This window comes from Aulonocara sp. 'chitande type north' Nkhata Bay, linkage group LG20 (assembly GCF_057382095.1).
Source record: "Aulonocara sp. 'chitande type north' Nkhata Bay isolate Kocher_YH1m ecotype deep benthic linkage group LG20, A_spYH_male_GT1.1, whole genome shotgun sequence".
NCBI classification, from domain to species: Eukaryota; Metazoa; Chordata; class Actinopteri; order Cichliformes; family Cichlidae; genus Aulonocara; species Aulonocara sp. 'chitande type north' Nkhata Bay.
Genome location: NC_141363.1, coordinates 29099491 through 29115581, shown reverse-complemented (window position 1 = coordinate 29115581; position 16091 = coordinate 29099491). Strand labels below are relative to the sequence as shown.

The 16091-nt window shown below is 46.6% G+C and overlaps 1 protein-coding gene across 3 annotated transcripts in view; it reads right to left on the bottom strand.

Moving 5' to 3' along the window:
• Positions 1-16091, bottom strand: part of flna (filamin A, alpha (actin binding protein 280)) — a 43848-nt gene that overhangs the window by 6834 nt on the left and 20923 nt on the right. The window contains exons 4-33 of one of the 3 annotated variants that reach the window (XM_086278521.1): positions 15108-15205; positions 13549-13696; positions 13309-13427; positions 13157-13234; positions 12861-13023; positions 12580-12780; positions 11065-11202; positions 10322-10448; positions 10112-10248; positions 9829-10025; positions 9272-9385; positions 9046-9189; positions 8846-8969; positions 8502-8662; positions 8314-8404; positions 7248-7417; positions 6992-7109; positions 6669-6781; positions 6227-6376; positions 5788-6106; positions 5358-5531; positions 5103-5265; positions 4867-5027; positions 4571-4738; positions 4344-4467; positions 3785-3941; positions 3523-3712; positions 2367-2390; positions 1644-1891; positions 515-589 (exon numbers count right to left, since the gene is read on the bottom strand). In XM_086278521.1, coding sequence (XP_086134647.1) covers positions 515-589; positions 1644-1891; positions 2367-2390; positions 3523-3712; positions 3785-3941; positions 4344-4467; positions 4571-4738; positions 4867-5027; positions 5103-5265; positions 5358-5531; positions 5788-6106; positions 6227-6376; positions 6669-6781; positions 6992-7109; positions 7248-7417; positions 8314-8404; positions 8502-8662; positions 8846-8969; positions 9046-9189; positions 9272-9385; positions 9829-10025; positions 10112-10248; positions 10322-10448; positions 11065-11202; positions 12580-12780; positions 12861-13023; positions 13157-13234; positions 13309-13427; positions 13549-13696; positions 15108-15205 — 4394 coding nt within the window. The remainder of the gene's footprint in view (positions 1-514; positions 590-1643; positions 1892-2366; positions 2391-3522; positions 3713-3784; positions 3942-4343; positions 4468-4570; positions 4739-4866; positions 5028-5102; positions 5266-5357; positions 5532-5787; positions 6107-6226; positions 6377-6668; positions 6782-6991; positions 7110-7247; positions 7418-8313; positions 8405-8501; positions 8663-8845; positions 8970-9045; positions 9190-9271; positions 9386-9828; positions 10026-10111; positions 10249-10321; positions 10449-11064; positions 11203-12579; positions 12781-12860; positions 13024-13156; positions 13235-13308; positions 13428-13548; positions 13697-15107; positions 15206-16091) is intronic. The other 2 variants (XM_086278522.1, XM_086278523.1) reach the window with 2 other exon arrangements.

The following is a 16091-nucleotide window of genomic DNA, read 5'->3' as shown; positions in this document are numbered from 1 at the left end:
AGGATGAGACGATGAGATGGAATGATAATGGCGACTGCGGTCAGGATGATGGTACGGACAAGCTGCAAGAGCAGGATGGGGACAAAACATCGGGAAGCCATTTTGAAAAACGTGGAGTAGCTGGGACGGCCAAATTTAGGATTTTCAAAATGGCCTTTTTCCCTCTGAAGCCAGGTCGACATGGAGCACTGTCCACAAGGGCTGCATAATGCTTGAGTAAATATATAATTTGGTCCCATCCTACGAAGGAAACCACTGTTTAGCTCATACAGTAGGCTTTGGACCCTGAACTTTAACATTATGCAGCTCTGCTGAACAGTCCATGTGTCCCTGGCATCCTGTTTGGAGAGAGAAACGAGAGAAAGCACCCTCTCAGTGATGAAACACCTGCAATGAGACACAGCAGACAATGATGAAAGGAGACCATGTGCACCATAGACGACAAAGGGACAACAGGGAGAAGCAAAACTGAAGCCGAGAAGGCCGAGAGACTGGAGGCTGAGGATTTAGATACCCAGGGCTGTTGACTGTAGTACTGGGGCATTTGGCTCTGTTGCATGAGCTGGTCTGATGGAGCTCCTTCCAGTGCCTGGAGGGTGTAGGTAGGGATGGTGGAGGGAATTGAGAGAGTGAAAAAGATAAGGCATTGGAGCGGATTAAAACGGCAGTCAAAGTGATTTAGAGAAACGGCTGCAGGCGTCAGGACCAAAGCCTCTGTAGGGGAAGTAGTTGAAAGCATCTGTGGTCCAGGGCTCTGACAAACCTGTAACTGCTGGTAAACAACCAGCTCAGTAGTTACTGTACCGACGAGCAACACAAACACTCTGCATCAACTTGTAATTCTTACCACGTCTACATCAGCTGCTGCTCATTTGAATTTAAAATCTGTCCTCATAAAGGCCCCGCCCCTCTACACCATCTTACTGAGAGTACTCAGTCAGTATGAAGGGGCTGAGCAATGACAAATGAAGCCAATACAGGTGTGACAAAAGCTGCACCTCATTGTCCTATAAAAGCTCCCACGTCCACCTTTGTAGCCGGAAAAACAGAACGTGCTTACACTCTGCCTATACTGACCAAAGCTGCTTTTTGGACCCACTTCCACAGCAACACAACATGTGTGACTTTAAAACATTAAATCAGGGCTTTGGAATCTCGGACTGTGTATGAGTTTTCTTCAGTCGGTGGTTTCTGTCACTCTTACTAGCAGCAGGGCTCGACTAACGCACAACCTTTGGACAAACTGCCTGAAATGTGTCGACAGAAACATTTCAGGGATTCTGAGTGATTCTGCACTCCAGATGGGTTAATTGCAATAAAATTTCATCGTGATGACGGATTAATCCACACTAACACGTTAACTTGGACAGCCCTTATTAGTGCTCACTTAAATTGCTTGCCTAGAATTTGAGGACAGTTTCTTGGGCCCACTTCCTGTCAGTTATCTCGCCCATAATCGTCTCATGTCGGTGACTTTGTATTCTCGCGTCACCAGCTTCAAGCTGCAGCCTGCTTTCACTGTGGATGCAGCTTAAGACTGAACTCTGCTTCTCCAAGTTGAGGGTCATTCTTGATAACTATCTGACACTGAGAAGTTTTCATGAGATTCTAGCAGAGCAGGCTTACACGTGCAGATCACTCACCGTGACTTGGAACGGACTGTTAGGGATGTGCTCCCCTCCAAAGCGGACGCAGATCACATACTCTCCAGGCTGTGGCGCCGTGTAGAAGATGTCGAATGTGCCGTCCTCATTTTCAACCACGTCCACGTCAAGCTCCGCCCCCTCTGGCGTGCAGACGCTGCACGTCACCTTGCCTTTTCCGGCAGCCTTGGCGTCCACCGTGATAACCGTCTGTTCGCCAATCTGGATAGTTGGGCCAACACCGGCACCTTCAGATTTAAAAAAAAAAAAAAAAAAAAAAAAAAAAAATGCATTAAGTCGTTTCTTACACAGACAAACGCACTGCCAGACGCAACATTCAGCATGCACATTCCACAACCAGAAGACCAGGTTAAAGCTGAATCTAGTCATGTTATTACCATCGCTCATATATTGTTACCAATAACAGTTACAGTTTCCATGTATGAACAGAAAGCTAGATTAGCCAGAGTGCCATTCCACCATGCCTTTCTACCTACTCTGTTAGTCCATTAGTTTGTCCAATATAAAATGGAGACACAGTTATGAGAGAGGAAGCGTAAAATGAGATGAAGGCGGGGGAGGAAAAAAAAAAAAAGTCTGGGAAAGTGAAATATAGAAGAGAAACAAGCAAAAGGATGGGATGTCCTGTTGAAAGCTGGTGCCACTATCCTCCATGCTGAGAAAAAGACAACAGAAGGTCCTCTATATGATAAAAAGGCTTACCTAAACCGTGACCGCCGATTGAGACTGAAAGTAGGAACGGTGAGAAGCGAGGGAGCCAGAGAAAAGTGACAAATAAAAGACAGTCAGGTGGGGTGGAGGTGACGGGTGGCAATAACTGTGCTCCAAACAGTTGGATGAAACAAACGGTGGGGGAGTGTGAAGCGGGGCGGTGTGTGTGTGTGTGTGTGTGTGTGTGTGTGTGTGTGTGTGTGTGTGTGTGTGTGGGGCCGGGCTGAGTAGGAGTGTGCAGGGTGCAACTGAGGAGCACAGCGTGAGAAATGCCACATACCAATGCACAAAAAAAAACAAAACAAAAAAAAAAAAAACTGATGAGATACGAGCTGCAGGTACACTGAGAGGCACTCTAGATCACATGACCTCCAACAAACCACTCACATAATCATCTGTGGAGCCAAATGTCCGTGAGCCCTCAGGTGTGGGTGGGTAGGAAGACTTTCAATCGTTGCCATTGTAGTTAACCAAAGAGTGTCTCATTCATGTATGTTTGACTAATTCATAAAAACCAAAAACAGGATTTCTATCATCTGAGCTCAAACTCACTGATGTCATGCATCAGGTGACTTAAAGAACCAAAGCAGGTAGTCCTACCTGGCTGTTAGAAAACATTCAAGCTTCGCTTTCAGAACCAGAAGCTCTGCATGTGATTACAGCTGACTGATTAAACTGGAACTTCCTCAACGCTCGACTTTAAATACCAGATCCTGACTCTTCAGTTCAAAGACACGCCGAGCGCTCAATCCTTGTGTTCTGTAGACGCATTTGTAAGTATTTACCCATTTGTAAATCTGCACCGCTCAAAGAACTGTGCAACATTTTCTGCAATATATAAAATCCTGTACGAGCAACTATTCCTGCACGAGAGAGGAGAGAAACGTTTTGTGGCTCTGAGTAAAAACCCTTTGACCTCTCCCGCCTGCAGGAACTCTGGATTTTAATAGCAACAGGTGGAAATGTGGGGCATATACTGTTGATAACAATCAGATATGTTGGAAATCATTGTGTGTCAGTATTCTACACAATATGTTTCACTAATTATTCCTGCTGAGATGAGACACTGATCAGCAGTACAGCCGACTGAGTTGGTAGAATAACAAAACTCAACGTCTATGACTGCAGCAGCCCGTCCTGGACATACCTGTGACGGTGCACTTGCTGGCATCTCCGGTGGGCAGAGCCCTGATTCGGTAGGGTGAATAAGGGATCTCGTCTCCTCCGTACTTAATGAGAATGGTGTATCTGCCAGTCATGTCTGGCACATAAGACACCAGGTAGGTCCCATCATGGTTGTCACGGATATTTGCCTTCTTGGGCTTCCCCTCTGGGTCCTTCAGGAGAAAACAAAGCGTTAGCTAAACATCGCAGCTCTGATTCCATGCTTGTGTGGTCCAAGCACTCACAGTGATCTGCACTGCCAGCAGTCCCTCGCCTGCATCTTTGGCATCGATGGTGAACTCCACCGGCAGAGAGGCGGGCACTCCAGTGGTGTTGAGGCCGGGTCCGCTTGCACGCACCTTGCTGGCATCATGGGTGGGCAGCACCTTCACCTTGTACGGGCTGACAAAGAGAGAGAAGGACTGGCTGTGGGATACAGTCTCATCGACAGAGCCGAGTAAACCACGGGCAGGTTAGAGGTTTCACTAGCAGCCTGATGAAACGAACTGTGTCGTTAGCCGAATTCAGCCATGCAGACAGATGACCGTCTGTGGTAAAGCATGCAGATCACCCGGACAGCACAGTTATTATTCCAGCCAGACTTCAGCTACTTCATTCTAATAATGCAGGAACTACAAAGATTTATTACTGGCTTTTGAATGTGGTTCTATTCAGAAAAACAAAACTAACATCGTTTTGTGTTTTCTGTGTTGGTCACAGGCAGACATTGATCATCACTGTTAGATATTAGGAAATGGATTAAAATTTGTGCATATTTAGGCTGATACACTGCCTGAGAGTTACCTGCGTGGGATCTCCTCATCAGCATACAACACATTGATGGAATAGGGTCCCTCTCGAGTAGGAACATAGTTGACTGTGTGAGTCTGGTCACCGTTATCCACAACCTCCACAGGCTCCACCACACCTGAACACACACAGAAGGAAGCCAAATACCAAGTTTAACATCCTCTAAGAGCTCTCTGGTACACAGTTAATCATAGATGGAGAAATGTTAGAAGCCAGATCACCTTTGGGCCCTTGTACTCGGACCTGCAGTGGGGCAACTCCAGCTTTGGAGGCATCCACTGTGAACGCCTGAGGAATGTTGGCTCTGACATTGTTGCCGAGGCCGGGACCCTGGCACTTCACCTTGGTACTGTCCACTGTGTCGCTGACGGGCACAGAGAACGGACTTCCTGCTCAGAACAAGCACGAGGGAAACGATATTTAAGGCCTCTGCTTAACAACAGGGGATGAGTACATTTCAAAAGGATGTTCTTCTCACAGTTGAATTTCTTACTACTACTAAAACAGTATTCGGTACCTGTGATGGGCTGTCCTCCGTAGGTGATGTTGAGGTTGTACGTGCCAGGCTCGTATGGGATGTACTCCACACTGCAGCTGCCATCCTTGTTGTCAGTGCAGGACATTTTGGCCTCCGACGGACCTTCCATAGCTAGACCCAGGCCACCAGTACCTGCTCCTCTGCACGGGGAAGAAAGACTTTCACGATAGGAGTAGGAAACAGATTTGTGACACACCACCATGAACTCGTCTCACCTGGTTTCCACGGTGAACTTGTTGGGCTTGTTGGTGGTGCCACCTTTCAGACCAGGGCCATGCACACGAACACGAGCCGGGTCGCATCCTTCAGTCACAGCAACACGGAACGGGCTCTTTGGTACCGGAGAGCCATCATAGCAAACTTCCACAGTGTGTGGGCCTGAAACACACACACACACACACACACTCAACTCAAAGTGGAGAAGAAGAAAAACGCTCAGTTACTGTACCCACTGCTGCACTTTAACTCACCCTCCTCATAGGGAGTGTACTCCACATTGTAGGTTCCATCCCGAAGGTCCGTGATCAGGGCATCTGTGCGGCTCCCTGAGGGGTTGCTGATGTGGGTTTTGATGTGGTCACCTCCAGTCTGTGAGAGAGCGCGAGCATCCACAGTGAAGTCTGTAGTGGCCTCACGGAAGACTCCTGAAAGGACAGAACATACAGTACACATAAGCTCATGTCCTTTAAAATGAGACCAGTCTATCATTTACATTTCACACAGCTCCCTTTATTCTTCACATAACGTTATTCACACAAGCTGGGGCCCAATTTCATCTGAATTCTGCAATAATCTACAGATCAGATCAGCTCCCATCAATAAGACTATGGTGATAATGGGAGGAAGAAACCAGCACCAGCCCCACAAAAAAGGAACACACACACACACACGTTATTTCACCTTTGCCTTCCACTCCTGGTCCGAACACCAGAACACCGCTGGCATCAACGGCAGGCTCCACGTTGAGCCGAGCAGGGAAGTTGGGCACATCCTGGCCACCATAGCGGATGGTGAGCGTGTACGAGCCGGGGTACAGAGGGATGTAGGTAATCGTGTAGGTTCCATCTCCGTTGTCTTGGATGTGAACCTCTGCCTCAGTGCCGCTGTCCGATATGATCTCAATAGTCAGCTCAGCAGGGCCGGCATTGGTACAGTCCACAATGAACTCCCCTGTCTCGCCAACCTTGGCACGCTCCAAACCTGGGCCTGAGCAACGTACCTGAGAGGAAAGGTGACACGGAACAAAGATCAATGATTCCAATCTGCAAGCATGTCAAGCTGAATTAATTCAATTCACTTCACACAGGTTTAAGAAGATCCAGCAGCGCTTGTGGCCAACCTTGGAGGGGTCTGTTGCAGGGTAAGCTGTGGGGGTGAAGGGGGAGCCAGGGATGGGCACTCCATCATAAGTCAGTTCAACCTGGTATGGTCCTGATTCCCGGGGAATGAATTTCACCTGACTAGTCTCTGGGCTCAGCCCAGGCTCCACCTGGAACAAAACACATTAACGTGACTTTACCAGAGGCATGAGGAGAGAGAAATACGTGGCACTGAAAGAGTGCTGGAACACTGGGAGAGTTCTCCAACATCCAAGGAGAACTTCCAGGGAGACCAAATAAGTGGCTGGAGGTGTAAGACAGCGGTGGAGTGGACTTTGATTTTACCAATAAGGATAAATAAAATGTTTATTAAAAACCAAAAACAGGATGAAACTGGTTTAAGACTCAAAGAGAAAAACATTGACTCCTATATTGTCCTGTTAAGGAGATTTGGTGTCATACTTTGCTGGACACTGGTTTCCCTCCTGGTCCAGTCACTTTGGCAGCAACCTTGCCCTGACCCCCAGCACCCTTTGACTTGACAGTCACTTCCTTATCTTTGCCGACAGTCATCTCTGCAAGAACAGACCAAAGAAAACACACTGACACTTCTGATCTGCCTGAAAAGCTTAGATTTTTTTTTTTTTTATAAACACATCAACATACTGACAACCATGCAAGGGAGAAAGCCATGGTGAAAACAGTCATGTTAGACAGTAGGCTTTATATAGGTTGAGGTTTGCTGTCAGGTGTGGCTGGACAAGAACAGTGGCACAGGTACATACTGTCTCCCAGGCCGGTCACGTTGACCTTGCTGAGGTCCAGTGTGGGCGCCACGCCGACGCTGAAAGGGCTCTTGGGAATGTGATCTCCACCATAGGTTACAGCAACTCCCAGTGGACCCTGTCACAGCAAAGAGGAGTGATCCACACAATCCCATTTAATATGATGCATAACAGCCAGAAGAATGCTTTACTGCTCTGATAAGAAGCCACATGATACAACGTAGCACAACTGCATGTGGGAGCATTCTTCTCTCACCTGTTGCACGGGTGTGTATTTAACAGTGTGTGTGTTGTCGTGGTTGTTGATGATTTCAAAGTCTTTCACAGCCTCTCCTTTGGTCGGGCCGCTGAAGCTGCAGTCCAGGTTTGCCTTTCCTGCTCCTTTAGTGCTGACGGTGAAATGAGTGGGCTTGTTCAGCTCTACGCCTGAAAGACAGCATTCAACTGGGTTAGGGAGTCTAATTAGAATAAAAGTAATCACCCAGCATGTCATACAAGCTTTTGTATCAACACGTTTCAATAAGCAGGAAACTTTTACAACTTGGAGGAAATGCTCTGGGTGCTTCAGGGTCCACGGGTAACAGCTCACAGCAGACAAAAGACTAAGATTAAGATGTGTAAATGTAGATCTGCAGATATATAAAAGCCTTAAAGTAACAGATTTAAAATGCTACCCAGCTTAGCACAGCGTTTCTTCTGCAGTGTAAAATAACACCAAACTACCTTGAGCTAAATTAAAATGATGCATTTAACTGAAGCAGTTGATGACTGATTTGAATTATATTAGTTCAAATAAAGTCTATTTATATGCAGTGTACAGTGACGATTATAGGTGTGCAGTACCAGTCTGACTCTTAAGAGATTAATAAGTGTGATCCAGCTTCATACATTTATTCTGGGATGCCACAGCTTTACAGGAGTCTGTCACAAAACAATCATTTCAGCCCCCCGCCCCCCCAGATGACAACATCTTAAGCTAATGAGCAGGAACAGTGACTTGTACAAATAAATCCTATTATGTGACTCATCTTTGCCATCTTACCTCTGTCAGACTGTCACATGACAGCTCAGAGGGACCCGTTTCCATTAGCAAAGCAGCTCTAACCCTGTTTATTCTTGTTTTTAAATCCTTGTGATTTTAATCTGGATCTTGTCAGTTTTGTCAAACAAGTTCTTGCTACAGATGTTAAAGCATTGAGAGCTATGAAGAGTTGTTCCATGCAGTTTGACACTGACCGTCAAACCTTTGAGCGTTCAATCTACAGCCAATCGAATGTGGCCACGCCTGTTTTTGTTAGCGCCCTCTGGCTTGGTGTTCTTACCACTGCGGCTGAGTCCCGGTCCCTCCGCCTTGACTTTGCTGGCATCATGAGAAGGATCCACTTTGACCCTGAAGGGCGTCATTGGAATAGCCTGAACGCAAACAGGAAGACAAACATTACAATAAACCCCGAGTCGTGGAAACAGTCTGCCTTCCAACCGATATAAATACTCAAGGATTCAGAGTCACCTGGTCAGCAAACAGCACCATGATGGTGTAGCTGCCTGCTCCAGGGGGAGTATATTTGACGGTGAAGGTATCGTTGTCGTTCCTGATGATGTCAAAGTCGATGTCAGCCTCTGCAGGTCCCACCACTCCCGGGGCACACTTGATGCCTATGCTAATGTCACCTGATGGCCGAGGGCAAAGGTTAGCACGTTAGCATGTTATAGGTAAAGCTCTACAGCCTCAAACAGCAGCTGGGTGAAATACATTTCCTATAATATCTGTTCATAAACATGTTGTTGTTTGGAATATTGCTTTGACCGGATCTTTTGTTTGCGCGCTTTACTCTCAGTTTTCTGGAGCTTTACCTTGACCAGCCTCTGAGCAGTCAACAGTGAAGTATGTTGGCTCGAAGGCCTTGAGGCCCGTCTTTGCCACTCCAGGCCCAGAAACCTTCACCTTGTTTGGATGACAGCCTGCTCCGATATTCATCTGTGGGCACAAACACCAAAGCTCAGGAGACTCAGTGAGAAGAAAAGGCGAAGCCTGCATAGCAGAGCATACTCACCCTGAACGGACTCTCAGGGATGTTAACGTCTCCCCAGGACACCATCACAGTGTGCTTCACAGGCTTTCGTGGGGTGTAGGTGCAGCTGTACGTGCCGTTGCCATTATCCTTCACCTGGACGTCCACAGAATTGCCTTCACCATCCTGTGCAGAGGACAAGGGATTAGTTCACTCAGATTTAATACACATTTACCATATTTTTGGTCATAAACAAACCCAGACATACCTGAGCTACAATTTTCAGAGGAGCTTTTCCTCCTTGCTTGGCATCGACCGTGAATTCGGTGGGTTTTCCAACAGCAAGTCCACTGCTCTGAAGGCCTGGGCCGTACGCCTTAACCTAGACAAAAAACAAACAAAAAAACCCCACATGTACTACAGCCAGAATAGCATTTACACACTACAGTGCTGTGAAGACATATCTGCCTCCTTCCTGATTTACCATCTTTTTCCATATTTATCACACTGACATGTTTCAGATCAGTTTTTAATATTAGACAAAGAATGTCTCCTATTAAAAACGCAGTTTTCCAAACACACTACAGGAAAAAGTAATTCATCTAAAACCTGAAACCTTGTGTCACCTCTGACACCAAGAACTGCATCAAGTGTTGGGTGCAGGAAGCCTCCCTTTGCCTTCACACAATCGTTTTTAACCCATCCACTCCCACCATGATCTCAGGCCTTGAGGCAACAGTCATGAAAATTAATCTTAACTGAAGAAAGATTGTTAGATGGACTCGTCCGTAATCTCCATGTGCATCTCTCTGGGTGGGCGCATACCTTGTCTGGGTAAAAGTCTTTCCCTGGTGGGTTGACGATCTCAGCCATAAAGGGAGAGTGCTGGATGTCCTCATTGTTGCAGAGCACATGGACGGCATACTCGCCAGGCTCTGTGGGCCAGTAGCGCACGTCACACGATCCATCACCCTTGTCATCACACTCGATCTTGGCCTGAGACGGACCTTCCACAGAGAAACCTGAAGAACAACAGTTTCAGAGTAGAAACTGAAGATGATCTGCACATGCTTTCAGGACCGACCCCATGCCCGCGTATGGCACTTACCCAGTGTACCGACATTGTCTCCAACAGCCTCCACCACAAAGTCAGCAGATTTACCAACAACGCCTCCTTCCAGTCCAGGACCCCAGGCCCTCACCTTCTGCTGGCTAGCCTCGGTGCCAATCTTGACCTCCACGGGACTAAACAGAGCATCGAATGGTCAGTCACAATGACAAGTTGGAGTCAGTGTTTTGTTTGCACGCCCATGTGTACCTGCGTGGAATGTGCTGTCCTCCCCAGGTGATGGTGATGGAATATGTTCCAGGTGTGGTGGGGTAATACTCAAATCCATACACACCGTCTCCAAGGTCTTTCCGTTTACACGGCTCCTCCAGACCCTCTGTGAACAAGATGCCTTTGCATTATTTCTTTAATCCAGTCTTACTTTATCATTTTAGGAAGGAGGAAGCATCCCCAGTCTGTTTGTAGTGAAACCACAAACAATAGATTCATTGGCTGCTCAGAACCACATTTAAGAAAACAAAACCATAGCTCAGAGTAGAAATCCTCTGAGGCGATCGTCATTTTAGGTTGCATTAAAAAAAAAAAAAAAAGGTACATTTTTAAAATGCTTTATGCACAAAATTGTTCCCGTTGGACACAAGAAGCAGATTCTGCAGCCTGATCAGGCTGGTGTTTGTGCAGCTGGCTCACTGTGCTCTGATAACAGTGCATTTGTCAAAGACTGATGTGAACAGTGAAGACAGTCTGAATGTCAAAGAGGAGGGCTGCAGACGTCAGGAGCTACTCTTTCAGTGACAACAGCTGGCTGCGCTCGTTTGTCTTCACTGTTCTGTTGGTTTGTTGTCAGTTAGCTAAAGATTATCTGGGGCTTTGTAAATCCAACAACCTCATTTACTGATGTGTTTGTTTGTTGGGTTTTCTCTCTTCAGATTGCAAACATTAATCCCACCTCAAGCACAAAAACCAATATGAACTTTTGGATTAGAACTCACTGGGGCCCTTGATGGTGACTTTCAGCTCCCCAGTGCCGGCTCCTTTTGTGTAAACCTTGAAGTCTGCAGTCTCCTTCACCCGGAGGCCCTTTGGCTGCAGACCACGACCCTTGGCTCTGCAGAGGCTGGGGTTACACGCTGTGGACAAACAGAGCGAGTGAGACGGGCACGGCTCCGAGTAACATTATGACCACATTTCAGTGGGGACAAGACCAATGAAGTGTGAGGTGAATGACATTAAACACAAACCATCCATCACACTCCAGATCTGTTGGAAAGCAAATGTTATTTTCTCCTTCCTACTACCCTGCATGCCCCCAGTTATCCACCCATCCTTTCCTGCAGAGGGAATTCTTAGACCACAGGGAAGGAAGTGAGCCATTATCCTCACACAGGAAGTGGGATATCCCTTCATATCACTTTATTAAAACTGTAAAAAGCAGTGCTGAGTCACAGCGAGACCAAGTGCAGAAAGCAAAGGAAGCCTTCCAGGAAGATAAAGTGTCTCAAGATATGGTCCATGTTATTGTATTCAGATGTGTTGCACTTGCAAAAGCTACTGGACACAGAGACACCACATTAATGGCAGAAGATTGTTCTGTGTTTTGTTTTAAACCAAAGTTACTTTGTTTTTAATGTCTTTCAGCCTAATCTAAGGGGACCTTCTGGTTAGCAGCAGAGCTGTTTAATGACTTTTGGTTTTTCCCGATTGTGAAACTGAGGAAATTCTTTACAAGCTCTTGTTGTTTCCCACAGGCTCACTTTAAAGGACGACCATGATCTAAACGTTATCAGTTAGTAGGGGATGAGCCTATACTTGGCAAGTGGCAACCCTTCACTACTTTGTTAATGTGCAGCTCTTTCCATTTAACACCAAAGCAAATGCATTTGTTCTGTGAGCCCATTATACAAGCTGAATTTGTTTTCTGTCTGACAGACTCTGGCTGCATGGACGTCTTACTGGATCTCAAAAAGACAGTGAGTTACTATTAGGTAGCAGCCACACCCACCGTTCTGCTAAAAGCTATTTAAATCATGTAAATATAATTCTTAGTAACCCAGGTCACTGTTAACTTAAGACCACAGATTGGCTGTAATGAGGAACTGATTTCCTGATCAAACACACTACAGCTTAATTTTCTGGGAATATGTTTCTTCATGAATGTGCTGAAAACACCAAATAAGGAGATTCACACCACTGTGGACGCTCGAGTCACGTGAAGCTTACAGGCAGCCGACACACACAGCAAGTTTACAGGGGGAAAACACACACACACACGACAGAGTAGGTACCAAAGAGATCCCAGGAAGGAAGAGGCTGTTCCAGAGAGAGGACAGATGCCAGCAGGCTTCTATCAAAGAGAAGAGGACATAACATCCAGCAGAGGAACACAGCAGAGGTTAGACACAGGAGAAGCAGAAACACATTTTAAAACGGCTGCTGTGGTAGAAGTGTTCAGTTAGCAGTGACATCCTCCCAGATTTACACTCAGTGAAGCTTTAACATATGCTCACCCTCTCCCACATCAACTGTGAAAGGACTCTTGCTGATCTGACCACCAGCAAAGGTCACGTAAATGGTGTGCTGGCCCTCCTGGGTGGGTTTGTAGGTGCAGCGATAGCTGCTGTTACCCTTGTCCTCAATGGTGCACGTCACCGTGTTCTTATTCCCTGCAGGGTCCATGATCACCACTTCCACCTCTCCAACACCAGCACCTTAGAAAAACAGGAGGAAACGCACAGTTAAACACTCCATGTGGCCTGATGTTACAGCTAGCTGCACAAACCTACATTACCTGCTGTGTACACATCAAAGTAAGTGGACTTGTTAGCAATATTTCCTGAGGGCTCGAGGCCCGGTCCCTGTGCTGTGGCCTTGCTGGAGTCTCCCTGAGCCATGCCGACCTCCACCTCGAAGGGGCTCTTAGAGATGTGTTGCCCTGCAAACAGCACAGTCACCTACAAAGGAAGGAGAGCAGGAAAATGGCATGTTAGCTGTAATCACTGCTTTGTGGAGCAAAACCCATTTTCTACCTGAAAGATTACTTTAGGGATTATTTCTCACATCTTTAACATTGAATTCTTCACTCACCTTGTGCATGCCTGTCACTTTGGGGACATAGACAACAGAGTAGGTACGGTTCTTGTCATTGTTGGCCGTCACTTTAGCCTGAACACAGACACAATCGTTTTTAAATGAACAAAACTGAAAGTAGAAGTTACACACAAGGATGGATCACAGACCTCCTCTCTGTGGCCTGCAGGGTCCTCCACGTAAACCAGCACCTCTCCCATTCCTGCGCTGATGGTTTCCACGGTGAACGTAGCCTTTTTCATCACTACATTACCAACGGGCTCGACGCCTTCACACAACAGACAACATGTTAAAAATGTCTCACTGCAGTATGAGGCTCACAGTTTCTCTGTGGATACAAGCAAAGGTGCATCAGCTGCATGTGGTGATGCGCGTGCATGCTGGCATACCTGGGCCATAGGCACGCGCCTTCTTGGGGTTGAGTTTGGGTCGCAGAGGTGCTCCAGGCTTGAGCTTGGCTTTGGGGAACTGTGACAGGTAGGTCATGACTGAGTGCTCGTCCACATTGGGGTCCACGATCTCTTCAGGGGTTATCACCTAGGAGACGAGGAGGAACATTTTTCTAAATGTAACAGCGGGCAGCCCTCCCCACGACTTGTTTGCATGTTTGTAGTAGGAGAACCAAGGTGACAGCTGTGCAGACGGAGGCAGGGCTTGATCAGTTACCGTGGAGATTACCCACAGGCAAACCCAGTGATGTTTTGATTGTGTGATTAAAACCACACACACGAGCTGTACGCATTTAGAAAGTACCTGAGACAGTCGCACGCAAACCAGGAACCAGACAAACCACAGTCTGGAGGGGAAGGACGCCGACAGTTTCTTAGCAGAAGCACGGCTGAAGGCGGAAACGCCAGCGACCACAGAGCCAACTGTCAGCACGCTACAGCGTGCCAATCATGCCAACAGTACTGACACACACACACACACACACACACACAGCAACGCCACACAGGCGGCACAGGAAACTGAGTTCACTTTCAAAGCTCCCTGGTAAATGCTGAAAAGGGGCTCAAATGTCAGGTTTCCCCACATGACTGCACCAGAACAGATTTACCATTTCTAGTTTGCCAAAGACCCTCTGTAGCCTTACATAAGACTGAGGGGGTCTTTGGGGGGGGAACCAAGAATCGGACAGGTATGAAAATGGCCGCTCACTGACCAATTTATATAAAAAATAAAAATAAAAAAAATAAAAAAGGAAGCCATCACCTGGGACCGTCACTCAGATAAGAGAATACTTGCACCACTGTGTAAGGATTCAAAAACGAGCTGCTGTACAAAGATAGATGTTGTGATGGTGACCAAAAGGAAAAAGCTTCACTGCAGATAACAATCACCCTCAGGAAATGCACCACTTCCTTGTGTTTGGTGTCGGAGGGAGTGAAGTCATTAGCAGGTGTGGATAAGAGTTCAGTCATAGTTTCCAGAGCGTAGCATGATCACCTACACCAGCCTAATGGCAGACTGACTGCAAACGATGAACAGTCTGAAAGAACACGATGAGTTTACTGGTGAACAACCTCTACACTCTTATTTTAAAAGTTCACCTGCTGTTAACCAGAGGCCCAAAGACCCATCAGTCAGCAGCTTCTGTAAAGCCTCTCAGCCTGTGGATGAGAGTCTCCAACAAGTTTCAATGACCAGTCCTCAGTGAAAGGCTCCATCATTTTACCTCCATTTAGATTAACTGCAGATGATGCAGTCATCCTCAAAGCCACCTTAACTCAAAGCAGGTTTTTGCTTTATATGCAAAATCTGTTCAAAAGTGAACGGTTGCTTATTTGTAAAACACTTGTGACTGGTCACAGTGACCAGCAGGAAGCAGTGCATTTCCCTCCAAAAGGCAGATAACTCTGGTTAAACGTTAGCTATGGGGAAAACATGATTGTGCTTGAACTGTGTTCCAATATCCAGCTTTTTTAATGTTACTCCATTATCAGGTCACCTGTGGAATGCCGAGCCAGTCATCAGCTTGCTGCATGGCTTCACGTGCGTTGTCCACTGGTTTTGTCTGATCCCACTGGTCCCAGTCAGGACACAGACCTGCAGGAATAAGAGGTCAGATGGATTCACTATATGAAGCAGAAGGGTTCATTTATAGTACTGGCTGTACTGATTATGACGAGTATAAGATCTCAATGAGAAAAAAAAAGTGTTTAATGATATTGAACTTGCTAGAAATGCTAATGCAGAGTGGACATTTTTCCTGATGACATGTATAAGCTCAGCTAGCTCTGCATTTCACCACCGAGAGTGGATCTGTCGTGTCTTTGCTAATTTTCTGTCATTGCTCCATATTTTTTTTATTAACACTTGCATAATTTAAAATCATGTGTCCTGGCTTCAGAGGGCTCCAACACTCAGATGTCTTGACAATGAGAGCAGAAATCCCCAATATGGTCATCTGAAGCATACAGCTCTGCCCCACCCAGCCACTGTTTAAGGTTGCACTGAGGAGCTGTGCCAGGGCTGTATAAGATAAATAAGAAGTTTGAGTAAAAGCAGAGTAGATCCCCTTTACACAGTGAAACAGCATTTCTGATTAATTAGACATGGAGTGCTTCCTGTTACAGCCAGTCTGTCTAATTAAGGACAACATGTTGACTCCAAACTTGTAGCCTTGATGATATCCAGAAGATAAAGGCAGAATGTCTAATCTCTGCAGCAGTACATAGGTGTGGGCAACTCTGGCTCCCAGACATGTCTGCCCTTGAATGATGAGCCTGTCCTGGAAATGCGGCCATGTCAGCAGTTATTTACTTGCTGGTAAGTCTGATGGCTGTCATTTCAGGACGCTGCAGTAAATCTGTTTGCTTCTGTGGAGGCCTCGTCTCCAGCTTGAGGTTGCTGGTGAGCCATAGCAACGCCAAACACTCCAAGCATGTAAACAGAAACCTCCTTTGTCCCCCGACAGAGCTCTGTACCCCCC